At 44.7% G+C, this 27,969-nt stretch overlaps 1 protein-coding gene across 7 annotated transcripts in view; it reads right to left on the bottom strand.

Moving 5' to 3' along the window:
• Positions 1-27,969, bottom strand: part of ZNF827 (zinc finger protein 827) — a 187,993-nt gene that overhangs the window by 130,804 nt on the left and 29,220 nt on the right. For 6 of the 7 annotated variants that reach the window (XM_069558545.1, XM_069558546.1, XM_069558547.1 and 3 more), the window contains exons 2-4: positions 17,516-18,568; positions 6,369-6,541; positions 21-501 (exon numbers count right to left, since the gene is read on the bottom strand). In XM_069558545.1, the coding sequence (XP_069414646.1) occupies positions 21-501; positions 6,369-6,541; positions 17,516-18,568 (1,707 nt within the window). Of the gene's footprint in view, positions 1-20; positions 502-6,368; positions 6,542-17,515; positions 18,569-27,969 lie in introns of those variants that run through there. The other variant, XM_069558543.1, reaches the window with a different exon arrangement.

Below are 27,969 nucleotides of genomic sequence, written 5' to 3'. Positions count from 1 at the left end.
GGACACCCCTCTTCAAGTACCTGACAGCTTCATGAGAAAATCAGACGCCATCTTAACAGAGATGTCCTGGCTGAACAACGCGGACGCACTGTTGGCCGCGAACTCGGAGGGCTCTCTCAGCTTTGTGTGGTTGGCTGGCCTGTCAGTAGCATTCAGAGGAAAGGAGGTTGGCAGGCCGTTATCTTCCTTGGGCTCCTCCTTCACCAGCAAAGGTGAGACGCCAGCCCCACCCTGGCTAGTCCTCTCTGGAGTGCTGGACTTCATCATGGTCCCCACTAGCTCTGTCCCTCCTCCTTCCCTTTGCTGCCCCAGGCAGGCACTGTCACTGAGGTGGGGCGGCCCCTTGACCTCGGGGTCTGGGATCTCCTCCTTCACCTTGGCTTCTGTCCGCAGGAAGTGCTGATGGCAACGCATGTGGAGCTTCAGGCTGAAGTGGCGGGAGGACGTGAAGGGGCAGAGCTGGCACTGAAAGGTCTCTCCCCGGTCCTGGTGCTGATGAACCTGGCGGAGAAGCAACGAGAGTGAGCTGGCCGTCGCGCGCCGACACCGAACGCCCTGCTCTCCCCCCACGCTCTGCACTTCCGCGTCGCTTAGCTGCTCGGTCCCGTCTGGCTCTTCGCGATCCTGTGGACCGTAGCCCGCCAGGCTCCTCTGTCCATGGGATTCTCCACGCAAGGATACTGGGACAGGGCTGCCACTCCCTTCCTGGCCCACGGAGTCGTATCACCAGAGGAGCACTTCCTTGTGTGCCTCAGGTCATGAGGGTCATCCCTAAACACAGAGCGGGGTCCACACAGGTTGAGAGTCCGTTAGCAGATCAACTCAACCGGGGACTCTGTCTGCCCATGGAGACTGTCTAGGGTAGAATCCTCCTCATGTTCTAGTCATCCCATCTCCGCTGATGTCTTCAAAGAAAACTTTATAAACCCAGCACAATTGGAACTCACATAATTACCAGTTGGTGGGGGGGTGGTCAAAAGAGGTACCCTGTCAAGTAATTCCTCTCACAATATAATATGCTGCATGGACCCAATTATCACCACCCGGAGAAGTAGTTATGCTTTGCAAACATAATTTCCACTTTCAAAAATGCTGCTCTAGGTAATTAAGACTGGGGAAAATAACGCCTCCAGGGCATTCCCGTTTCATAGAGAAATCGAGACCCTGGAGCACGTGGCCGGAGCGAAAGGACATATAAAGAAAGCAGAAGGGGAGGGACTTCCCTGGTGGTCACGGGGCTAAGAATCCGCACTGCCTCTGTAGGGGCATGTGTTCGATTTCTGGTCAGGGAACTGAGATCCCGCATGCTGTGCAATGTGGACAAAAATAATAAATAAAAGCAACTCTCTAAGCTTCTAAGACACCCTTCCTTTCTGTATTCCTCCAGCTATCTACAGGCAGCTTCTAAAAAAAAAAAAAAAAAAGAAGGAGCAGAGGGGAGAAAAACCAGAGGCTGATGCCCACCAAACCGTCTCAGCGAGATGAAACCAGAGCCAGATACGGTTCTTTCTAGCAGGCTCTAGACAGGCATGTCTACAGTGAAGGAATGCAGACTTGGAAACCCAGTTCCAGCCTTGCCTGCACAATACCTGTAAAAATGGGAAGAAACTTTCCTTTCCTTCCTGTCATAATCAAATTAAGGGCTTGAAAAAGTGAGGAAATCATTGCATTGGCCTGAGCCAGACTTGGAGCTGGCAGGTGCTAGCAAGCTTGTAACTTCCCCATTCATCTCTGCCAGTGTACTTGAGCACTGACCTGCTCCACCCTGCTATTTCAGGACTGGCCCTCCCTCCAGCAGAAACTGCCAATGGTGTAGATCTGGGCCAAAAGATTTGGGGAGCTGTGTGGTTTCTGGAAAAACGAGGGAATGGAATTCAAACCCCGAGTCAAACCAACCTCTCCACTTTGGCGATCTAGGCAGGATTTGAACCCAGGTCGAATGAAGGTTAAAGGTTCCTTAATCCACTGGGCCACCTGGCCCCTCTGCGTGGGCTTCCTTTCTAAGAGAGCAAGTTTTACTACAGCTGTTTATGCATTCTGAGTGCAATCCAAAAGCATTATTCACCAGCCAAAACATACTTTTAAATAATGTTCAGTGACCAACAAAAGCAAAGAAATTAAAAGTTAATGGTGAGATCCTGTCGCTACAGCACCCCACTGTGGCTTTTTGAAAAAAACAACAGAAGAGATTCTGGGTCCCCCAAAGCATGAATTTCTCCAAAGAAATAACCAGATACACTTAAATTCAGTTGCAGCAAAGCCTTGGTCATTAAAAGGCTTTCCGCCTGCCAGGTGGGGAGAGGCTGGAGGATGGCACGGACCCTTTGTTGCCGGCTGAGGACTGCCTCAACTCTTTCACAACAAAAGGATTTCACTCTGGAGAGGATGGGTTCACTTGCTTTCTCCCTCACACAATCGGGACCATTCCCCACCCTCTCTTCTGCCCAGCTCTCCCCGCGCGGGAGCTGGCACCCTGTGGGGCCTCCGGTCACAGCCCCAGGGAATCCTGACAGGTGCCACCCAGGGCTCGCCCCAGAGCCAGGTGGTAAAGGTCACTAGGCAGAAAGCTTCCGCCATTCCCGGGAGCAGGGTGGTGGGATAGATCCCGTTTCAGAAATGTCCTGACATCTATTGCCCTGGCAGAGGACAGGCGCTAATCCAAGAACAAAGCTCCGGAAGCAGCTTCTGGAAAAGAAAAAGGATGGGGTCCAGGTTCTAAAATCCAACAGGGAGCCCTGGATTCAAGAGTCTGTGCCCAAGCCCCGTGCACAGCTCCTTTTCTACCTGAGCCTGGCTTGGCTATATTTAGTTGTGGGGAAATGAGTGAGTGTGGAAAAGAAAAACAGTGGATATGGTGCTGATGGTCACACTTGGCATTATATTTGGGCTAGACCTGCCCAGAGGGGCGCGAGTTTGCATTTGGCCTTGGACGGAAGGCTTGTCCCTGCTCTCCTGACAATAAAAGCCCTTTCTGGGATCATCTGTACTCTCTTTAGCCTGACATCGCCTTCAAAATCGCTCTCGGTCGGCTACGGTCAAGAAACACTTGACTAAAGCGTGTCCTTCTTTCCAGGTCACATAGAGATGGGCTGCCTGCTGGCCGCCCTGCACAGAGAGTGCATGTCACCACCACAAGGAGTTTAAAGACCGCTGCGTCGGTGTGTTCATCTCCTGCGCAGCAGTCGGACAGTTTGGGGAACAACATCTCCTCCACTCACCCTACTTAGGGGACCAGGCAGGCTGGGAGCGGGCGAGCCCAGCAGTCGCTGCCTTGCCTGGCACACCTAAGTCTGGAAAACTCGGCGCCCCGACCCCTGCCTGCGTCGAGCCGCTTCTTCACCCGTGTTCCTGTTCTCCGCCCTCCTCACCTTCTCTTATGAATTCCGTATTGAATTCCTGTATGCTCACTCATCCAGGAAAGTTGTAAAAGACTTAATGGAAATCTAAGATAACCCTGAGGAAGCTGGAGGCATTTACAAGCTCCTTCCGAAGCAAGCCATAAAAACATTTGCATGATATATTAAGAAGAGGCAGCCTCTCAGAAAATGTACGGTGCCTAGAACCCAGTAAGTACTACAGTTGAACAAATCCCTTAGAATCCCATTGTTCCTTAAGTAAATCTATATAATAAATACAGAAGGCTACAGATTAGCATGGTAATAATGGTTATTTCTACGTGATGGGATTAAGGGCCACTTTCAGATTCTTTTCATCGGTTTTTCTAAATTCTCTTTGTGTCACAAAGAGAGAAAAGCAATAAAATTTAGAGTCATTCTTTTATGCCGTGTCATCGATTTATTTCTAAATGTAAATGTTAATATATATTCACATGGCTTTTGGATAGTAATTACTATAGTAGCCACATTTATTGAAGGCTTCTTCACGCTGGGCATCATATTAAGTGCTTTATATCTATTATTTCATTTAACCCTAATAACAACTCCATGAGATGTATCATACGATTCCTATCTCTAAGAACGGAAACAGAGGCTTGGAGAGGTTAAATGATTTGCCCAAAGCTCCACAGCTACTGAGAGTCTAACTAAGGCTTTTTTGTTTTTGTTTTCCTGACCACGGGGTTTGAGATATTAACCTTTAGGCAATACTGCCTCTGCTTCTGAGGCAGGATTTATTCTAGGAAATCTGTTCCTACCATAGCGTCTGGGGAACAGAGCAGACAATATCTATTCCTAAGGAAACCACCATGATATTTCTCTGTAGACCATGTTTTCAAAATCTAGCAAAATTAAAGTCTATCTCATCAAAATTAAATCATGAATTCTCTGATGAAAGCAAAAACCATGAGCCCATAAGTGACGTGGAGAACAGACAAGAAAGTGTACACCGTCTGAGGAATTAAACTTGCATGAGCCCTTCTCATACATCTCTCCTCAAAAGCTCAACAGGTTAGGACACCATGCGTTTGAATAAAGTAGTCACTTCCCACAACTGCTTCATTGTACTGGTTATTGATTTGTTCTGAAAGCATTCTAGGACCCCACGACCTGCAGAGCCCTGCCTGCTCTCATCTGTGATGCTGCTGTGGCCGACCGTCTGTATCACCAAGGCACCCCACTCATCTCCCTGCTCTCATCTGTGATGCTGCTGTGGCCGACCGTCTGGATCACCAAGGCACCCCACTCATCTCCCTGCAGTTTCAGGGTCACTAGTTCCTGCTATTGAAAACCCAGCTTTTATTTTTTTTTTCCCCCATGGGTTTATAAATAGGTTGTTTTAAGTGACCATGAGCTGAAACCAGGCTTACAAGGTGTCAGGCCAGATGCAAGTTTTCTGCTCAGTGAAGCTTTAAATTTGCCAGGCCTGATTTCTAAATCCGAGTGTAAGGGCATAGTAACGGAAGCAAATTTTAGTTTTAAACGAACTTCTTTGAAAGTCTCCTTCCCCACTTATGCCGGTGTAAAATACAAGATTTTGCTTTGGGAGAGGTGACAGAGGATGAAGAGGGTTCAAGTACAAAACCTGAGTCGGCTCATTAAAATTCTACCAACCAGAACCCCTGGCTAAATGGATTCTGATGATGAAGGGCACGTTATACCCGCTAGAGACAAAGACAAAGGGTAGAAAACAAGTTATACTATGGTTGTTTTTTTTTTTTTAACTTTCCAAGTTATTTCCTAATGTCAGTAGAGGTTCTGTCCGATCACACTCTTATTTCTACAGTTCTAAACAATGATTCCTGATCTATTTAGAAGTATGAGACTACAAGAATTTGAGAAAAGCTACTATCTCATTATGTTACACTTTACATTACACATTACACTTCCTACAGCAGGATAGTAAACACTTTACAAATAATGTTGGCAGCCAGGCTACTGCAAGTATCAGTAAAGATGATGGTTATTACTATTAAGGTGTTCAACAACAGTTGCTAACATCAAACAACTACCACTGCACATTTCTGTGTTGAATACTTCGCCACTATTTCCTTAAATATTAATGATATCCCTTCCAGATGGACGTAACTATTCCCATTTAACAGATGAGAAAATTGAGTCTAAAGACGCATTTGCTCACAGCCAGTTAGCCAGTAAGTTGCACAATAAGGTTTAAAGGCAGGCCTGTCAAAATCAAAAGCCCATGCTCTTTTGATCTCTTGCATCTCAGATACTGGATCTCTTTGCGTTTCAGACAAAATTAGCATTAATAGAGTCTGCTAAAAGGACTATCTAGCTGCCGAAGTTTTCCCCCAGCTCACTTAAGAGTGGCATGTAGTCTAGACAATTCCCTATATGCCCGTTACAGGCATAAGCCTCCGACTGTCCCTAATAGAACACTGAAAAAAATATCTTCCATGTTTGCTAAGTGTGACCCTGGGAATTATGAAACTCAAACCCTGACACCTCAAAGGGACCCAGTCTTGTCAGGAATGGCCCCCAAGCCTGCCACAGCATGGAAGTTAAAGCCCAGATGACTTTCAACTTCCTCACACTTCCTGTACGATGTCTCTGGGTGTGCCTCTGGGTTTGAAGCAACAGAAGAGGGCGCTCCGTCTAGGAAGAGGGGCAGGTCCAACAGCTCTTCCTGAACCTCTCTCCCTGCTTTTTACTCCTCCCCAAGTTTTCCTCTGAGTGCCTCCAAATGCATCACCCTGCAAGGCCAGGTTAGGCTGCTGATCCCCAATAGGAACGGATGGGTCTACACGACATTTATTATCTGGCTGCTGAAGCTGCTCTCTGCCTTTCAGTTCTGGGCTGTCCAATGGACATGAAGATGCTTATAACGAGATCCTTTCCAACGCGGATCCTTTTACCCGCATCGCACTCTACCTTAGACCCTGAGCTCAGACCCCGGCTGGTGCGAGGGCCCTGGCTGTGCCTGCCTCGCCTTCCCGTCCGCAAGGGGCTTACCTTCATGTGGGATTTGAGATTGTCCTTGCGAGCACACCGGAACGGACAGAGCGGACACTGATGACTTTTTAAACCTGTGTGAATCACCATGTGCCGCTTCCAGTAACTCTTCCTTTTTATAACCAGACCACAAATGGGACACTGGAAAGGCTTTCCGCTTTCCTCTTCAGAGGCTTGGGAGAAGGAGAAAGACAGGAAAATTAAGGAAAACAAAAAGGCACATTGCATCCAGCACTAATTCACATGCACTGCTCTATAAAGAAAACTAACAAGGAACTGGGGGTTGGGGAGGGTTTTTTGCTTGTCCTTTCGTTTTTGTTGTTTTTGGTTTGGGGTTGGGTTTTTTTTTTTTTTTGGTTTTGAGTTTTGGAGGTCTTTTTTGGTTTTCCTTTTTCGTTTGTTAGTTGTTTTTCTCATTCCAAGACTTTATCTGTGAGGAAGCTTTATTCCTGCTTTTCTTCAGGTAGAAAGCTATGTTCATCTCATGACTTCCACCTGGGTTCCATTTTTTCAAAATCTGCTCATCCTGCCTTGGGAAAGTCCTGCTTTCAGAGGCCATCCCACGGCACTTCAGAAGGCATCCCACACCTCAGCCCAGAGAAATGCGACTTCAGGGCTTTGCTTTCTGGAAGGAAAGTACCAGACTCGAGTTCACATCTGAATTACTGAACTTGGAAAATGGCAAGAAATAAAGACAAGTCAAAGCGACTGAGAATAACGCCACGCTGGAAACCAAAGAACCATCCTAAACCTCACACGCCAAACCCTAATGGAGACAAATTTCAGGCTGACTTGTGCTGTGATGGCTTGGGCAGACGCTGCTGCCAATTTGGCCATTGGGGGCCTTAGGGTCAGACGCTGTCACTCTCTTATTTTTGACCCTCTGCTGGCCACTAAGGTGTGCTGCCCTGCTCTACAGAGCCTGGTGCCCACCCCCACTTTGGGAAAAGCTACAATCAGGCGGCCGCAAACGCTTCCATTTTTCAGGAAAGCAAACAAACCAAGTACTTCCTGCAAGGAAAGGAGGGATCACTCCTCTACCAGCCCCAAAAGGGAGGGTGTCTGCTGTGACACTATGTTGCTACACTTCTGGTCTACCAATTTACACTGTACAGGGTCACAGAAGCCTCTGCTATTTGGGGATAAGGGAAATAAAAACAGAATTAAGGACACAGGCTTTCCCTTCATGAGGGATCAGAAACATTTCCAAACTAGGGTTAAATACACTGTAATACACTCATGAAATAAAATGTAAGAAGCCCATTTAAAAAAATAAATTAGATCAACAGATGCTGATACAGAAACATGTCCAAGATAGTAGTTAGTAGATAAAGCAAGATTTAAAACTATAAGTCTAGAAGGATTATATTTTTATTCTCTAGAAAATAGGAACCAATTGCTGCTCATACCACTAGGTTAAAGGTTGATAGGGGACTTTATAAAGGATGTAACAAGCTGACAACAGCTAGAAAACCATTACTCAATCTCAGCATCACTAAAAATGGATGCACATTGGGTGCCCTTTGATAATCCATGTATGAAATATTCTTACAAAATATTTAATCAAGCTTCTAGATAACTAGTGAGTTTCCTGGAAATACAGGTGGTTTTAATATATAAAAAAAAAAAGTTAAACACACCAAGAGGGATGGAATCAGCCAAATTCAGAATGTGGGACATTCTATAGAACAGATGACCCAGTTTCTTCAACAAGTAACTGGCATTTTAAAAAGGGAAGAGGTTACAGATGAAAAGACACTTAGGAGACAGATCAAGCAAATGCAAGGTGTGAAGCTTATTTCTGCTCCCGATTTGAATGAAACAATTATAAAAGGACACTTTTGAGATAATTAAGAAAATACTGATTATAGCCCGGGTGTTCCATAATATCATATAACAATTGTTGATCCTATTTCATGTAATACCAGTTATTGTGACTACGCATTTTTAAAGTCCTTGGTGGTGGTGGTGGTGGTGGAGGAGGTTTAGTTGCTAAGTCGTGATCAACTTGGGACCCCATAGATTAAAGCCCACTAGGCTCAACTGTCCATGGGATTTCCCAGGCAAGAACACTGGAGTGGGTTGCCATTTCATTCTCCTCTGGGAGATCTTCCTGACCCAGGGATCAAACCAGCGTCTCCTGCATAGGCAGGCATAGGCAAGCAGACTCTTTACCAGGGAAGCTGCCAGGGCAGCCCTTAAAGTCCCTGTGCTTACTGTGCTTACTCGCTGAGTCGTGTCTGACTCTTTTTGACCATGGACTGTAGCCCACCAGGCTCCTCTGTCCATGGGGATTCTCCAGGCAAGACTACTCGAAAGGGTTGCCATGCCCTCCTCTAGGGGATCTTCCCAACCCAGGGATCAAACCCAGGTCTCCCACACTGCATGTGGATTCTTTATGCTCTGAGCCACCAAGGAAGCCCCTTAAAGTCCCTATGTATATGTATACTTGCAAGCAAATGAATATGAGGTCTGGAATTTGCTTTTAAATACTTGGGCAAAAAAAAAGAGAAACAGGAAGAATGATATGAATAAATGAAACAAAAAATGATCTTTTTATCTGTGTGAGAATTATCTAGAAATGTACATAGGAAACCATGAAGCGATTCATTTTAAAGGACTGTGAATTAAAAGGAAGGGATCATGGTGGGAAACTTGTTTTCATTGTATATTCCTCTGTACTATTTGAATTTTTTTTAATATATACATTACTTTTATAGTTTTAAAAGGAAATATTCCCAAATGTAAACTTTTAAGTAATCTTATTATTTATTCATGGAGTCAACTGAATCTCCACATGCAAAGAACCACTTAAAATGGATGGAATCAGAAGAGTTCTGGAATAAAGCCAGGGCATTCCAAAGATGCTGTTTTTACATTGCTTATAGGTGTAAGCAATATTGGTTAGCGCAACAGAGGACCTTGAAAAAGAATTCTCCATCTGAAAACATATCCCTCAAGTCTGGAAATTCCCATCACAGAACTCCCTTTTCTGATTGGGGGACAGGGTGGAGACTGAGGATTTCCTTTTACTCTAGGAAAAGCACACTTTGTAGAGGCTTATCAACACGCTTTTTCTTAAACCACTCAAGCTCTCCTCCCATCTTATTGATCGCCTCTGCTGACCTGGACTCCTATCCCTGGTTCAGCCCCTCATTTTCTATCCTTCACCATCATTCCCTCCACTCTGACATCTGGATCACAAAGACAGCATGTTGAATAACAGATTTGAGAGAGAAGACTGAATCAGGGGCTTCCCTGGTGGCTCAGGGGTAGGGAATCCGCCTGCCAATGCAGGAGACACAGGTTCAATCCCTGATCCAGGAAGATCCCACGTGCCACAGAGCAACTAAGCCTGTGCGCCATAACTATTGATGCTGTGCTCTAGGGCCCGGAGCTGCAACTACTGAGCCCGAGAGCCTTAAGTACTGAAGCCGGCACGCCCGTGCTCTGCAACAAGAGAAGCCACTGCAATGAGAAGACTGCGCCCTGCAGCTGGAAAGGAGCCCCAGCTCTCCACAACTAGAGAAAAGCCCACATGCAATAAAAATGCAGCACGGCCAAAAATTAAGTAAGTTAATAAAACTATATATATGAAGACTGAATCAGGCCCCTAGGTGATATTACTGCCATAAGCCAAAGGGGGGGAAATTATGTCCGTCTGGGGTCATTAAGAACATCAAAGTAATAAGAAAGAGGTACACAAACAGGCTGCCACTAATCCCCATCTTCAGGAAGTACTTTCCTCTGTCTAAACCCTAAACTGCCTTTCACACAACTGTCTGGGAGAGGAGGGAAAAGCTGAGATGTCATACCCTGACCTGAGATTTCACGGCACATCACAGGAAGGCAATCAAAAGGCATTTCCTCACAAAAGGAACACCTCTGGCTTTGCCTGGACAACTGGCTTTGCCTAATGTGACCAACAGGCCTCCTATTTTTCCTGACACCCTTCACCTCTGCCCTAATCAGCTGTTCCACATTGCACATGGATCAGACGACATGGCATTAAACCCTGCATATTCATATTTCATCCACATTTATTTTATTTGGGAGCCATGCTTTCTTAGGTTTCATTAATATCAAAATATACATGCTGCTGCTGCTAAGTCACCTCAGTCGTGTCCGACTCTGTGCGACCCCATAGATGGCAGCCCACTAGGCTCCTCTGTCTCTGGGATTCTCCAGGCAAGAACACTGGAGTGTGCCCTTGGACTGACTGGGGGGAAAAGTTCAAATAGTCATAATGAAGAGAAACTAACTCGAAGATAAGTGGTCCAATAGCTACACTACTGTAACTATTTGACAATTTTAACTGATCACTGCAGGAAAGGAAGACAGAAGCCAATGTAAGCGGAAAACACTGATTGAGTTTAAAAACTGGAATTTCCCCTGGCAATATTTGCATTCTTATTTATTAAAAATTTGTATTTTGGTAAGATGCTTTCCATACATATACGATGTTGTTAACTAGTTTTGAGAAAGACAGAAGTAAGGATGGACTCTATTTTGTATGCCAAAATATTTTCAAGGAACTGACAGCTGTAAATTTCTCTCAGATTTAGAGTCTAAAGAAATATGACCACTTCCTCAGAATGAACCACAACATGTTTTCAAGGTAACAGGGTCGAAATGTTCATCATTTTACCGAGTTTACAACTTGATGAACAACTTCCCCCCAATAAACCACTAGTTAGTTATCACTGCAAAGAAAACTAAATTCCACCAAGAGCTACTAGAGCTGGTGCTGTGGATAGCTGCTGATTTGCTCCCTTGGAGAAAACGTGTTCTCTTTAGAAGCAATAATATTATTGGAATAAAACATAATAAACCTGTATAAAATGCCTGTCATGGAGGCTCTCAGTAGTAGCTATTGTAATGATAGTAGCGACTGTGAACTCTTCCCTCCAAAGCAGAAAACTTACCATCAAAGGAGGGATAAATCTAAACAACTGACATCACACAATAAACACATAGCCCAGGGCCTAACCCAACAGGACAGATTACTCCTGGGGCCAAGAGGAAATAAAATTCAGTAGGAATCCACAGTGCTGTTCATGTAGGTCCAGCTCGGCCTATGCAGAATTCTGATGTCAAGCTCAGCTCAGCAGGGAAAAGAGGAAGATGGAAAGGATGGAAGGGGAGAAGAAGAGCAGGGTGGAGGCAGGAATGGGCTGGGGCAGAGCTGGAAGTCCTTACCTATGTGTTTCAGGCACCCAAAACAGGGCCAGGGACCAAGTACAATTCAGTAATTTGTGTTGGACCATAATGAAATTCAGTAGAAAGGGCTGGGTCAAGATAGTATCCCAAAAAATGAAACAAGGACTGGAAATAGAAAAAAAAGGTATAGGAATCCACCAGTAAGTCCCAGCAGAAGTAGTATTAACTCAAGAGCACATGCTTTTCACACATTATGCCAACACACATCTTGAAAGAATGAGTAGGTAAACCACGATGATCACACAGAGATGTTCACAGACTCATAGCTCACTTGTTTCCAAAATGAACTCCCAAGCAGCTTATAATCAAAATGCATGCAGTGTGACTACCTCATTTATAAAGTACAATTCAGGTATGTCCATCTATTTACAATGGACAAGATCTGTCCAAGGCAGAGAGATCATGCAGGAAGTTTGAGAGTGAATTTTAAGAAGCAACACATGTAACTCAAAACTTGGGGAAAAAAAAAAGTTTTGTTTTGAGTGGATAAACAAATAAAGTGAAAGAAAGTAAAAGTAGGGAATTTTAAAGCAGGGAAGAACCTTGAAGATAAATCTTAACTTGCTCAGTGTGCAGTGGAGGCAACTGAATTGGGATGGATGCTTACGATGGTCCCTCTGCTCATGAGTGGCAGAGAGTAGTGATAACAGACAGTCTCTTCACTCCTGGTTGGTGCTCTGCCCTACTGCCTATATATAAAAATGTCACTGGGCTAAAAAAAAAAAAATGGAGGGTTTTAACTGAATCACTGTAGTTCAATGCAGGTATTTTTTAAACAAATGTTAATTGTTTTATAGGTTTTGAAATCAAACCTTGCCTTGCTACATCCTAAGTGGCAATCTGTAGAAAATCAAGATAATTTGCAAGTGCGTAGTTTCTGCAAACAGACCTCTCCATACACACCAAAGGAGTTTAAGATGACAGGTGGCCCTGGGTGTCTGTAATCCATGCACCATCCATCTCGACTCTGGTCCACTAACCTACTACTGCATATCTGCGTAGGATAAGACACCCCGCTTCGGAACAACATACAGGGATTTGATATCTTTCCATGGAATTTATTGGGCAAGTCTTTCAAATCCTATTTCAGGGAAACACAAAACTCTGTTGGTCATGGATGTCACTGGGTCCTTCTGTTGTTACTGACATTGAGATATTGAGATAATTGATGCATATTCTAACAACTGGTAAATATTCAGTAAAACTTACAGAAAAGCTTGGTATCTAGAGACAATCTAAGTTTAAGTCCCTAGGGAGATATTACGGAGATGAGCGACAGAGAGTTCTGAATCTTGATTAAAAAGCGGATTCCTTTTCTAAGAAAGTCCCTGTATGCGATCATCCCCAGATTACCACTCTAATAATGATGGACCTGAGGGGAGTATCAGAAGAGGTGACCTGTTTTTCTAGACTTTCTCTGCTTTTGCAATAATGTTAATAATATCTCATAAATAGGAATGAAAACAGCAGCCAGAAAACCCTATCTATTGACCCAGGAAATAATCTTAGCTCCCAACTGTATGAGACCAGCTTGCTTCTAAGCATATTTAAATTTTGTTCAGGAAAATAAGATTTTTGGAAGACATTCTCTGGGAACGGCTCCTCGTGATTTCTTTTAACCAGGAGCCTGGCATCCTGGGAATCTTGGTAGCCTTCTACAAGAAACTTTGTCTTTAAAATAAAAACTATTTATTTTGTTCTGAGCTGCAGCAGAACAGTAGCTTCAAAGAGAATTGAGTCAATGTGTGACATTTATCTTTAGAGCAAACGGACATAATCTTCTCTCCTCCATGTCCCCTTTCAGAAGAGCAGTGTCGAATGTGCCGGGGCGCAGGGTCACATGAAAGAAACCTCCTACTCCAGCATCACCTCTCTTTGCAGGGGGAAAGGCTATCGAGTGATGGGCTCTTTAAGGAATTAAATACACTATGACCTGGCAACAACTGAATCCTGTTCAAAAAAGAAGAATAAGGCCAGACCTAAAAGACACTTTTCTTTTTTCATGGTTTGGACTTCCCTTGACCTAAAGAAGGTCAAAGAAACGCTAGTGTCTAAATGACTCAACACAAGGCTGGCTTTTCTAGCACATCTCGCTTTGTAACTCCAGAATCAACTTTATATGCCCTTTGTGCAACATTTTGAGAAACAGCTTCGAAATGTAAGCCCTGCTTAGAATCAGGATGGTGTGTATTTTTGTGGACTTTTTCTTGGGGGAGTGGTTATTACTTGTTTCTTTAAGTCAGTGGGCAACAGAAACCCGTTCCCTGTGAGAAGTCAGTCCACCCACCTACTGTGAATTAAACTTAAGATTTCTTCCAAACATAAAAATGAAAGTGGTCATGAGAACTGTTTAGAAGCATGGGCGACAGCTCTCATTGCATCCCCGTAATGCTTCTTAGGTAAAATCAAGCCACACCCAAATCCAGCCCCTAGGTGGCTCTGAAACCAACAGTGCCAAGTGGAGAAGGGGGGCGTGGGGAGGTGGGGAACGGATGGAAAGACCCACCTTCCCTCCCACTTCTCAGATTCAAAAACTGGTGAGGGACCTAAGTAACACCAGCCAAATCATCTCTCCATGGTACAAAGATAAACAACAAAATCAGATATTCTATCCACTTCTTAATCCATAACCCAGTTAGGATCCTGGGAAGTGATAACACTCACTTTAAGCGACAAGTGCGCAGAGGCACCGCCTCTCCTGTTTCCAGCGCATGCAATAAGCGACAGAGCCTGTCCAGCAACCCAAACATCCGCCAACAGATGTATGGATAAACAAAGTGTGGTATATACAGATACAGCCATTAAAAAGAATGAAATCATGCCATCTGTAGCGACACAGCATTGCCATATTACCTAGCGATTATCATACTAAGTGAAGTAAGTCAGACAGAGAAAGACAAGTAACACGTGATGCCATTTCCATGCGAAATCTAAAAAAATGATACAATCAACTGATTTACAAAGCAGACACAAATTCACAGCCAGAGAGAACAAACCTATTAACAAAGAGGAAAGGCAGGAAGGGATTAATTAGGAGTACAGGATTTACAGATAACACTATATATAAAAGAAACACCAAGGGTTTACTGTGTCGCATCTTGTAAGAACCTATAATGGAAAAGAATATGAAGCTATACAACGGAAAATAACACAGTACTGTAAATCAACTATAGTTTAATAAGCAGACTGTAGTTAAATTTAAAAAAAAAATTTTTTTAGTTTAAAAGAAACAGAACTTGAACTTAGGATGCGCCCACATGGATACACAGGGGATCATTTTAAGAGCCACCTGCTTTTCTTTGCAGCCATCTTTTCTCTTGCCTGAGTTCTGCAAAATGAATGTTTCTTTTTAAATACAATCACTCTGTCAGCGGAGCTACCTCTTGGAGTGTGAACAGAGGCACATGGGGGTCCCTGTCAATCAGCAAAAGAGGTGGCAGGGTCCCATTTCAAGTTCTTTTCCCTCCCCTTTCAACTGGAACATGGTCATTGATTCAAATAGTAAGTGTTTCAGCAACAGAATAAATTCAGTAAAGAGAAAAGAAAAATCGATATCTTATAGACCTCCATATTCAATCCTGTTGAGAAGCCCGGTGAAAGTGGTTTGTGCTGCGCAGTGCGCTGTGCGTAGTTGCTCAGTCGTGTCTGACTGTTTGCAACCCCATGGACCGTAGCTCCCCAGGCTCCTCTGTCCATGGGGATTCTCCAGGCAAGAATACTGGAGTGGGTTGCCATGCCCTCCTATGGGGGATCTTCCCAACCCAGGGATAGAACCAGGGTCTCCTGCATTGCAGGTGGATTCCCTATCATCTGAGTCACCAGGGAAGCCCGTGGACATTTAAACCAAAACGGGAACCCATCTTGTCCCTGGGTTGTAGATCCTGTAACAAAACAGGCAAAAATAGTCTAGCCCACCCTGGAAGCTTGAGATCTCCCCTCCTCCTCCCATGCATCTAGTTACCTGAATGAAAAGCTCATACTTCTAAACTTGCTGGTTATACCCAAGACTCCTTAAAATAACAAAGCCATTTAGTCTGCCTTAAGGAGACAGTCTTACCAGGTCCTTCTTTCCAAGCCACCAGCAAGCTGAAGTTTATTACTATTTTGTATAAGCTTTTCCAAATAACTAATGTCCAGGTGAATTTATAGGAGAAACACCATTTAATTCAGCTATTTAAGAACCATATGAAGAATATACATAAAGTAACATTTTACATAGATGGCCATACCTCTCTTTCTGCTGCTCCCCATAATGAAATTTTTATAAACCAGGAATGATTAATTCCCTTATAAAAATTACTCTGGTCCCTCTGTTTGTCTCCTTGTTCCCTAATTTTAGCCATTTCTCTCTTTACCTCACTAGATGGGAGGTGAGAATTGAGGAGAAGAGAAACTCAGCATTGATAAAATTTTTAGGATTTTATTGACACTTCAGAAACCTTGGAGTGAGCGGCCTGGATCACTTGAAGAGTCATAAAAGTTCCTATATCCATTTTCCCAGTTCTATTCTGCTGTTTACACAAGTTTTGAAGCAATTACAATGAGTACATAGAGCTTATTCAGCAAGTTAAATGGAAATTTGTCATAAACGCATCAAACTGATGTTAGCGTTGACTATTCAGTCAGTGATTTGCCATTCTGAGCCCCTCTCATCAGTGCGGCTGCAAATAGTCAAAAGCTGGCCAGACACACACAGTGGCAATGCTTCTACTGATGATGATACACACGGCCCACTTCCTGTCCAGGCCTGGCAGGATATCCTCCAGAGACATCTGAAACGCCATACATCCATCTCCAGGACCCTGTTTTTCACCACGGGCATAATTTAAAAACAAACCAGTACAAGAAATGATGTTTCCACTTCGAGGACCCAAGTGACTAAGTTTTTCCCTCAGATGAATAACTGTGAACCTCAAGGCTCTAGAAGATTGCAACTTCTCCTTTGAAAAGACCATCCCCATAAGAAAAACCCATGATTCACATTTCCCACATGCACATTCCTTCAGAATCTGATTGGACTGGAATAAAATAAAGAATTTGCAGGAAATGCTTTGATTACGTCTGAATGACAATATTCTTTAGAGTTCTTATACAATAAGAAATTATATAAGAACAGAGTATGGAAAGGCTTACGTCCCACCAAAATATTAATAAAAATGCTAATGAAGGCTATACAAAAGGCGTGACATGAATTGCAAGATTGGGATTGACATATGTCACTATTGATATAAAATAGATAACTAATTAGGACCTACTGCATGGCAAAGCACATTGCTCTGTGTATGACCTAAATGGGAAGAAAATCCAAAAAAAGGGGATATATGTATACGTATAGATGATTCACTTTGCTGTACAGCAGAAAGTAATACACCATTGTAAAGCAACTATACTCCAATAAAAAAATTATTTTAAAAAGTATATAGTGTGATAAATTAGGGCAGAATAGTTACTGATGACACAAAAGTCCATTTGTGATGGTAGCTGTAGGACAGTAAGCTCTCTCTTGTCAACTATTTCAAAAGCAGTGAGGTTTTTTTTCCCCCCTGTGCAGTGATGCCATGCACTCCCTGACAAAGATACTTTGATCTTCCTCCATTAAATATATCTTGTGTGGACCTAGCCTGAACTCGGTAAGAGAAAAAAAAAAAAAATCGTTTCTATGAAAGGGAAGGAGTACTGTATGTGTCTAAGATTATTCATTACCTTTCAAAAATAAAGCTATTGGTGAAGTCTTTGTGTCATCCATACATGAAAGACCCACCCCGAGGCTGCTTACTTATTTTGTCGTTGCTTCCGCTTTTTTATTCCTGCCTCAGATCGGATGGGGAACCCACGCGAAGGAAGAAGGCAATGAATTAGACATTGCAATTGACAGGCAGAAAAAAAAAAAAAGACTTAGAGGCTGATGGAAATGAAAGCATCCATACCTGAGTTGGAGGGCTTAGACACTCTTCCCTTGGGAACTGGCAGCAACAATAATTCCAAGGACTGTGGTGGTGGCGGAGGCGGCGGCGGTGGCGGAGGAGGAGGCGGGGTTACTTTCTCTTGCTTCTTCTCCGAAGGCGGTGGCGGTAGAGGGTCCTCAGGCACCAGTGACGATTTCTCAGCCAGAAGGGTCCCGGCAGCCCTCGCTGCGACCTCTTTCAGAAGGGCCGCCGAGGAGGTCATGGAAGCCAGGGAAAGGAAAGAGCTGGCCGGGGGCGGGTGTTCCTGGCCAGGAGTCAAGCTTCTCTCGCTGACTTTCTTGGATAAAGCTGCCAAGGTGGAGCTGGCAGACTGGGAGCTGAAAGGGGAGGAAAAGGACTCAAATCGCACGGTCTCCTCCGTCCTGGTCAGCGATTTGTCCTGCAGGACGGCATTGGCTGCAGCTTTCAGTTTGAGGATGGCGGAATCCGGGGACAAGCCGCAGGTGGTGGTTGAGTTTGGCAACCACTTACCTTGATTCCATAGGAAACGGTTACTTGGAGGGTACTGGTCATTCTGTTCCTGCTTCTCGGCCAGCTTCCTGGCCAGCACGCTGAGCTGCTGGGCGTGGTGGGACGGCGGGGAAAAGGAGGCGAGATTCGAGCCCGCGTTGACCGGGGATTCCACCCTGCCGTTGGCCGTGGCCGCGGCATCCAGTTTGAGGGAGCCGGCTTCCAGCAGCCGCCTCAAGTTGCTGCTCAGGGGCTTGGTGGGGCCTGGGTGGTCCTCCTCGCACAGAGAAGACACGCCGGGGGAGAGGTGATCCGGACACTGCAGTGGGTCTCGCAGGACCTCCCCGTCGAGTGCCACTAGCTCCAGCGTGTGGCTGCTGGGGGTCGCGCTTCCCAAGGAGGTGTCGGGGGACGTGGACTGCTCTTGGATCCGGTCCTCCAGGCACAGCTTATAGTTCTCCTGGACTTCTCCATAGGAGGCTTCCGACGGCGTCTCCGAAGAGTTCCCATACCAGTGTTCTCCTTCACTGAGCTCTCCCTCCGCCTCGTCCTGCCTACTAACATCTGGGGGAATTAAGAAGATCAGGTTTACTCCCAAAGCAAGCAACAAGCAAGCCTGAAGACAGGCAAAAACGGACATGCTTCCTCTGCCCTGCCCGCCCCGCCCCCACCGAAACCACACTGCAGACAGACACAACCTTCGCGCAGGTCAGGGGCTGGGTCAGAGCCTCTGGACCTAAGCTTGAAAGGATGCTCAACGGGCCATGGTTTAAAGCACAAGCCACCTTCTTACACCCGTTCATCCTTTTCTAATTACTCCAAATCAAGGGAAATGGAAAAGGAGGAATGGGAAAAACGGAGCTGGATGCAGAAACTGCTTTTCAGTCAACGGGGGAAGTGGGGAGAAGCTTGTGCCCAAGTGAAAAGTGAGCATGAGATCGTCAAGAATCACTTAGTGAAAGTGACAGCTAGACATCGGGGGAAACTGGATGATGAGACCCAAGGCGGTGGAAGCCGGTTCCCGCTTTCTAACTCCACGACCTCAGGGCAGTCACTTAGCTGGCTTGATAGAACATGCAATTCATTTTTTTTAACTGATCAAAATATGGAAATAAAAACTTGCTTATTAGATATTCTACCAACTTCACAGAGTTGTTTTGAAGCTTCCATCATAATAAACATGCGGCCATGTTTTGAAAAAACAGTCGAGTACTATACAAAAATGAGATCTCACTAGCAAACACTATTCACATTCCTCATTTCTTAAAGGGACAATCTCTCCCTGACTTCTTAAAGGGACAATGCAAACTGCTTGCCTGAGATCCCAACCCTCAACTTGCCAGCCCTCTCAACACAGGCAGTGATTAGTCATTTGCTCCCTCACTCCACCGAGAGTCCCCTTTCCTTATTTTCTATCCATGAGTTTATCTGTCCACTCTTACTGCTCTCACTGGGCCCGGCACCAGTCAGCTGGGACTCTTTGCCTTTCCAGGAGCACAAGCGGGCTCTGCCACTTCTCTACCTTTGCATAAAATAGTCCTTCAACCTGCGATGTCTTCCCCCAAAAGGCCTGACTATCCAATTCTGCCCATCCTTCAACACCCAGCTCAAAGGATTCCTCCTCGTTATTCTCCCTAGAACTCAATGTCAGAATTAATTTCTCTTTCTCATTCATTCACTCATTTATTCAACAGCTAAGGAGGGAGTGCCGGCCACATGGCAGGCGTTCAAGACTAAACAATGCTGAACAAAACGAAGATCCTGCCTTCTTAGAGCTTACATTCCGGTGAGGAAAACACATGCTAAACAACATGAATAAATGAGTAAATCCTAGGGAAAACCAGAGACTGGTAAATGTTATGGAGAACATCCAGAGCAGGACACAGAGGATGGGGGTAATGGGTAGGAGATAAGCTGTCATGTGCAACAGTCACGGTTAGGGTGAGGCTTCACTGAGGTGGTGACATCTGTGCAAAGACTTGAGAGACATCAGCCGTCTCTGAGAGAGGGGGCCCAGGCAGAGGAGGGTCACTATAAATGCCCTGATGTGAGAACTTGCCTGGCACATGCGTGGATCATCCGGGAAGCCGGTGAGTGTCAGAGAAGAGGGAAAGTCAGAGAAATAGAGAGAGAGAGAGATGTAAAGGAAGGAGGCCAAGCCTATCAGAAGGCTGCTGTAAACCACTGAAAGATTTTTGCATCTTTTGCAACTGGAGTGACTAGGAACCACTGGAGGGGCAGCAGCGGGGCAGTGACATGATGTGACTTATGTTTTCCAAGGTCTGTTCTGGCTGTCTGTGGAAAAGAGAATGTAGGTGCAAGGTGGGAACAGGGAGGCTCGAGGGGAGAAGCAGGCAGGTCCTCTACGTATTTTGAATGCAGACCCAACATTTCCATTTTTAAAATATTAAGTCTACTATGGACTTATCTTCTAAAAAATTAAGTGACGGGGTTCCTGGAAGGTAGGGATGGTGGCTTACTATGTACAGATTCTACATATGCCTCACACAATGCCTGGTCCCTAGAGAGTTCAATGATGCTTTAGGGACGGAGTCAAAATTCCCCACTGTGTCAAGTTTTGCTACATATATTGTGCTGTTTCTTTCCTGAACAGAAATAGCTGGAAGTAGTAATGCCCGAACTACAAGCTAATGCATCGATCTTCCCATGCTCTTTAGAGAAGAAATGTCACAAATGACAAATTCTCTTTCACTAAGTTACAGTTCGGCAACTCCTTCCTGAGATTCCTTATTAAGTTATCACGAAAATATAAAATATCAAATGGGATTTGCTGGAGAAAAGCAGGCAAAATTGAGTTTTCTCTGTTAAAAACAGTCTGGCTCCTGGTGATTTACCACATTTCCTTCTTCCCATCTGATTTCGACATTTGTCATCTTTCCTGAAACCGGCGGGACCCAGAACCACTCATCTCACCAACGGCTTCTTGAAGAGATGCTCTTTACCAACCACCAAGCAGCCAACATCAATTTCACAAACAGGGTTGAGTTTATGTTCCTTTTTGTAAATTATGCTTTTGTCAAACTAGAGTAGCTCTCCGTAGTCAAGATTGGTGTAGAACCTTTCGTGCATGCTAAGTCGCTTCAGTCGTGTCCAAAGGCCCACCCTTTGGCCATGGGATACTCCAGGCAAGAATACTGGAGTGGGTCGTCATTCCTTGCAGTCTGGGGCAATTAACAAGGTACATAAAATCAGGGTTTTGAGAACCACAAAGAATTACAACCACATCCGTGTACAGTCTTGTCATTTTACTGAGACTATTAAATATTCTTAAGGTTACACTGGATCTAAAGCACACACAGAGCTAACCTACTGCTAACACTGGAACCCAAAGCCCAAATCTCTCAACATCTGGCCCAATGCTCCTTTTCAAAGCCCCTGCCAGATGCCCTCTGAGTAGCATCTTCTAGAAAATCTGAGCAGCTGTCCTTCCACCCTCTGGAAAGAGAAATCAGCAAGTGGATTCTCATTGATAAAGATATCATTCACTCTTATTTTCAGATAAACCAATAAGAGCTAAGTATCCATTATTTTTATAATTTCTCCATTCCATCTCTGCCTCTTCTTTGTTGCTGTTCTCAAAAATGGATTCAAATGCCTAAAAAATTTGGCACATCTTTTGGCAAAGTCCCAAAGGCAAAGTTTAATTTCCTGCCTACTCCAGATGTGAGAAGAAAATTCACCCCCTCCAGACGTGCTGAAGCCGGTGAGTGGGTCAAGAACTAAGAAGTTGTCAATTCAGGCTCTAAGCCCATCAAACAGTGATAAGGAGATCCAAACATTCCAGACTGATATAAACAGCTGATAACTACCTTTAAAGCAACCTCCTCAACCTCACCGAAACACAAGCCCAGAACATGCAAACAAAGCATTTCTTAAACATACCAATTTAAGTCCTCTAAAATACCCAGATATTTCTTAACCATCTACTGCTCTGTGCTTTGCAGATACACTCACTGAGATACATACACTCTTTTCTGTACTGCAAGAAAACTCAAATACCTAAAGAGTATTTTTAAACTCATTTTGGTTTTGTTGTTGTTTAGTTGCTAAGCCATGTCCAACTCTTTAGCGACCCCATAGACTGTAGCCCACCAGGCCTCTCTGTCCATGAGATTTCCCAGGCAAGAATACTGGCTGCTGCTTGCTGCTGCTGCCAAGTCACTTCAGTCGTGTCCGACTCTGTATGACCCCATAGACGGCAGCCCACCAGGCTCCCCCGTCCCTGGGATTCTCCAGGCAAGAACACTGGAGTGGGTTGCCATACTGGAGTGGTTGCTATTTCCTTCTCTGTGGGAATCTTCCAGAGTCAGGGATGGAACTTGTGTCTCTTACATTGGCAGGTGGATTCTTTACCACTGAGCCACCAGGGAAGCCCTTTTAAATTCATAATATTCCATTAATCGCTTTTCTGAAGATGCTGCTACTGCAATCGTGGTTATTTAAGTAATAAACCAGCAAATAATTGAAGTGCATGGCCTCGAAGGAGTCAGACCAGAAACCCAAGGAGAAACATCTCTGAAACTATTTTGTCATCACCTGAGGTCAAGTAAAAGCTGGGGTATGCACTGAGAGAAATAAACACAAGAGAAGCTGGGACCCACAGAGGGTGAGAGAAAAACCCTGAAAGTCTCCAACAAATGTGCTTTCACTTCGTAAAAGAGCAGCAACAAGGATTTTCTCCCACACATAAATTAATTTGGTTTCCCTTCTGCTGGGCTGCTGTTTACACATTCAGTTTCATCCAAGAGGTGTTCCTTGGTTCAGTTTTGGGGAGCTCCCCTTCAGCAAGGTCTGTGGGCCAACCCCGCCCCCAGCACCTGTCAGGCTTCAGAATGAGAAAGGCTTCTGTCACTGGGATGCTCAAATAGCATTCCTGCAATCTAACAGATTAATTTGTTGGACATCGCAAACTTTAGAACAAATGAGGCTTGTCTTTTGACCCTCTTTCACAATTTGAGAACTCACCCCCATCCCCACCCCTTCTCCCATCCCCAACCCTCTCCCTCCCAGAGCTGTGAGACTCCTGGAAATGCTGTCTGCACATCCAGCATCCACCATGGATTTCACAGTTTTTCTAACTAAGTCTCCAGGGGAAGGCTCTGAAGGGCCAATGTAAATAACTCCCTTCTAGATGCATTATTTTTAACTTTCTAGAATAGGAAGCTATTTCCATTGCTAATTTTACGACAACCTATGTCTCTGACAGCCAGGTTCACACTCATTCCTGTCAATTTTACACAACAGTCTGTTTCCGTGTTTTTCCCTTTAAATCAGAAACTCAGAAAGAATTAAGAATAGAAGCAGTGCAATTACAGAATGAAAACACGCTGAATATATTTTGTTTCCATGTGGCAAATATTTCTCCTTTGGGGAAAACAAAACAAAATTTCACTACCTAGCACATTTATTTACAATTCAGTTCTCAAGCAGAGAAACTGAGTAACTTGAGATCTATCACTCTTGCTGCATTTTTTTCCCAGCTCACTTCATTTTTGGTTTGACAGTTTTAATCAGGTGCATTTAATTGGACTGATATTCAATTCAAAAGGTCCTTGTGCAGAAAGATCAGGAGGAGAGAGAGAAAAAATATATAAGGAGGCACCTATTAATTTTCATGCCTTTTGGCTGAGGTTAAAGCTAGCGGAGACGGAAGCCGAACAGCCTCAGTTCTTAATCTACCCACAAACCATTGCCACCAGTCAATACACACGAATCTCATCAGCAGTTATTGAAGAGCATCAGGATTAGGTTCTTAGGACTCGCCTGGATGGAGCTGACTCATGGTCAGTCCTCTGGCATCCAACACCCTCTTCTTGTGACCACAGGTGTGTTCACCTGATCCCTAACTTTCCAGTTTATTTGCATCTAAAAATATTGCATGTTTTCCATTTCCACCTAATATGCCTCCATAGCTCAACAGGCCACTATCAGTATTATCAGTTATACCAGGAATACCCACCTTTAAACATACAATAGATTTTTCCTTGCAATTGTACATGAAAGCAGTTTGTAAAGTTTACACAACAGTGTACAAAAGCTATTAGTAAAACCAATGCTGATAATGGATTTAATTCAACATTTACTGAGCATTTACTATTAACATATTCAGGGAACTGTTCTCTGCAACAGAGAGCCTCAGAGACAGTAACAACGTCTAGGCCAACAGTTTAACAGGGGAGCAGGAATTGCACAAGCCTATGAAACACAGTGGCTGGTGCCATCACAGAGTCCTGTGTGCCTAAGAGAGCGAATCATTCATTCCAATCGTGCAGGTGGCTTTGGAAACGGACCTTGGAGGATGAAGAAGATTTCAACAGATTACACTGGAAATTCACTTATAAGAGGGCTCCCTCCTCTGCAAACTATCAAACAGGAAACAGCCCAGTTGTGGAGTAAGCTAATACTCTGCTGACCTTGTTAGATAGTTTCACTTAAAGAAAATGTTTTCAGATTCTCCACTCTTCATATTTTAAAAACACCCCATCTATTGACTGGTTAAGGGCAGATTGACCAACTACGTTACCCAACTCACTCCTTTTGAAATAAAAAAAAACCATTAAGTTATACATGCCTGGAGCAGGACAATGAGGCAAGCCAGACCAAAGCAGGGGTAGTTGGGCTCCTGTGGTTGTCAGTGACGAGGACCGCGTGCATGAACGTTCTAGGGTCATGTTCTCAGTCCCTCTATCAAACATGGAGAGGGATGTATGTCCCTAGCACCAGAGAGGGTGTCCAAAGCACCATCAGGGCTCCCTCTCATTTGCCTCTAGTCTCTTCTGGGAAATTAGCCTCCTCTCAGGCCAGCTGTGCTGTGCTTAGTCAGTCCAGTCCGACTCTTTGCGACCCCGTGGACTGCAGCCCTCCAGGCCCCTCGGTCCATGGGGATTCTCCAGGCAAGAGTACTGGCGTGGGTTGTCATGCCCTCCTCCAGGCCACCTTTCCCAGGAGGCTAAAAACCTGGCGCACAGGTTCTGGAGTCCACTCTCAATGACGTATGTATCACAAGAGAAAGGTCTTTCCCCTCTGATTGGCTGCGGGAGGTCATGTGCCACTCCCTGGACCTATCGCTGAAGCCAAGGGATGGGCTCTACAACGGGCTCCACGTGGGTCACAGAAAAGGGAAGAGGCACCCAGAGGACAAAAGCAGTGACCTCGGTAATGCTTAATGAAGGCTTAGCATGCTGCACATCAGGTTGTTCTGAACCAATTTTATGATCCTGAGCATAAAACATATCCTCATTTAGGCCGGTTTACTTGCCAATTTTTCGATCGTCCTTTTGTAGCCTAAAAGCCTCAGCACATCCCCCACACTGGTTCTGCCCTCAGCAAAGGCACCTCTCAGGGCTCTGGGCCTCCAAGTCCACAGTCTAAATGACACACCCGCAATCGGCTCTGCAGGACCAAGCCGCAGAGACCACGGTTATTGAACCTGACGCCCAGGGTCACCCATCCCTTATCAGCATGGCCAGGAAGAAAATGTAAGAACTGCTAGTTACTTCAAACTGCCAGAGTGGAGAAGACAGCCAGATGCCTGTCACCAGTCCAGCTGGGGAAAAGGTGCCATGAGGGCAGTGGGAAATGAGTGGAAGTCTGGACAGGATAAGAGTCTGCAGACTCAGACAGCAGGGCTGCCTCCTGGGTCAAGACGACCACTTTGCACACAGCAGTGTTTGCAGATTACTGTTGGAAGTGTCCACGAAGAAAACAAAGGTAACACACATTAACACATTGCTCCTTATCTTCAAAGAGAGCTCCATACAATATCTAAGCCAGTTTCAATAGTCTCATAGAAAGTTGCCAGGTCCTCCAGTAACCCAGGAACAACCCAAGCTCCCCCATCAAGCTGCCCATCTCAACACGAATGGCAACCCCTCCACCCCTACAGTTGCTGGGACCAAAATGCCACGGCCAGTCTCCACTAGCTTCTTTCTCTCACACCCCTCATCTAATTAATTTGTGGATTCTGTTGGTTCTGCTTTCAACATACATTCCAAATCTTGCCACTTTTCAACATTTCCACCACTCCCACCCTCGTATACTGCACTGTACCCCTGGCCTAGACTATGGCGGTAACCTTTTGATTGGTTGACTTCCAATTCTCGCCCCCTCCCCACTATATTCTTAACCAGTAGCCAGAGTAAGCTTTTATGTCCAATTCCACTGTGCGTGCTAAGTCACTTCAGTCATATCTGACTCTTTGCAACCCTATGGACCATAGCCCGCCAGGCTCCTGTCCATGGGATTCTCCAGGCAAGAAAACTGGAGTGGGTTGGGTTGCTGTGCTCTCCTCCAGGGGTATCTTCCTGACCCAGAGACTGGATTCTTTACCATTAGCACCACCTGGGAAGCCCCTAATTCCACTGCTTCATCCTTAAAGCCTCCACGATGGCTTCTCAGGCTTCTCAGAATAAAATCCAAAACCTTGACCTTGACCTCAAGGCCCTACATAATCTGCATTCCTCTGACCTCATCTCCTACCACTGTGCCTGGTAGGCTCCTACCTCAGGGCCTTTGCACTTGCTATCCCCTTTGCCTGAAATCTTTCTCCCCCAAAAGAGCAACATGACTGATTCCCTTACTTCCTGCAGTCTCCCCTCAAATATCATTGTTTATTAGAATAGAAGCCCCCTGAGAGAGAAGATTTTGTTCTGCCTGCCGCTGTATTCTCAGTATTTAGAATGGTACTCCCCGGATCAGGTGCTCAAATATTTGTCACATGTATGAATGAGAAAGAAAAATTGGGCTTAACAATCAGAACAGTGGCCCTTGTCAGTACTAGAAATGAGAACGGTTTTCAAAATTACAAATGACAATTCTATTTGTCTCATGTGATCAAACACAGAATAGGGAAAAGAGCCTGTTTTGCCAACGTTTCCACCAGAACCTCCTTGCTGCCCAACAAAAGACAATAGCAGTCTAGGGGAATGAGTGACTGAAGCTGAAGCCCCCTCTAGGAAGTCCCAAATTTCTTTGAGCTTTAGCTTAACATTTCAAGTGAATTCTGCACTCTATACTATAGATGAGCTTGTCCTTACTTAACAATACAGGGGCATTTCTCACAAACCATCCAAGAACGTTATTCTCCTGGAAAGTGCACGATGTCTCTCTGGATACCCATCTTCTTTGGAGAAACATGTACCCTAACAAGAGGAATGAGAATGTATGAAAAGCATGTAGTACAATGTCAAGAGTAAGGAGTGGCTGGCAGAGTTACTATCATCAGAAAACAGATAGCATGCAGCCTAGTACCCCCATCTTCCGAGAGCAAAGCGAATGCCCAGAGGGTACTTGCCAGGCTGATCCAACGGATCTGGGGGATATTGAGAACTACAGCTCTGTTTGTTGAAGCTGAGTTTTGTTATAGGAATTATTTTAGAGAAGAAAAGCCTTGGAGACCTAGTGCCTATGTCTAGCTTCTAGGCAGAGGCTTGGAGAGGGCTGGTGATCTTTGAGCTCAGATGTCCCAATGCAGAGGTCAGAGCTTCAACTACTATATCATTAAGTGATCATCAGTGAGTAAATGAATGAGTAAACCCTAGAAAGAGGCCTGGAACATGACAGGTTTCCAACAAACATTTGCTAAATGAGAGAACAATCATCTATAAAGCACCAGAAACATACCTGGTTCTATATTCAGTGTTTTAATAATCACCAGCAAATTTGATCCTCACAATAATTTTAGGCGGGAGACTGTACTCTTTTCCATTTACAGACCAGGAAACCAAGGTTACAAAAGGCTTACTTAATATTCACACTTAGTGACAAAGTAAGGTTTAAACTCAAACCTTCAGAATATGAATAACTTGACAAAAAAGTAATATTTCAGGTCAAAAAAGTAATATTTCAGGTAACCAAAAAGTGCCAAAGTACTTTCACACAGTTGACATATTTTTTTATCTTGGTTTGATGAGATTTAAAAATGCATACATACTCAAACATGATGT

The sequence above is a fragment of the Ovis canadensis genome, chromosome 17 (assembly GCF_042477335.2).
Source record: "Ovis canadensis isolate MfBH-ARS-UI-01 breed Bighorn chromosome 17, ARS-UI_OviCan_v2, whole genome shotgun sequence".
Taxonomy (NCBI): Eukaryota; Metazoa; Chordata; class Mammalia; order Artiodactyla; family Bovidae; genus Ovis; species Ovis canadensis.
This window is presented reverse-complemented; position numbering and strand designations above follow the sequence as displayed.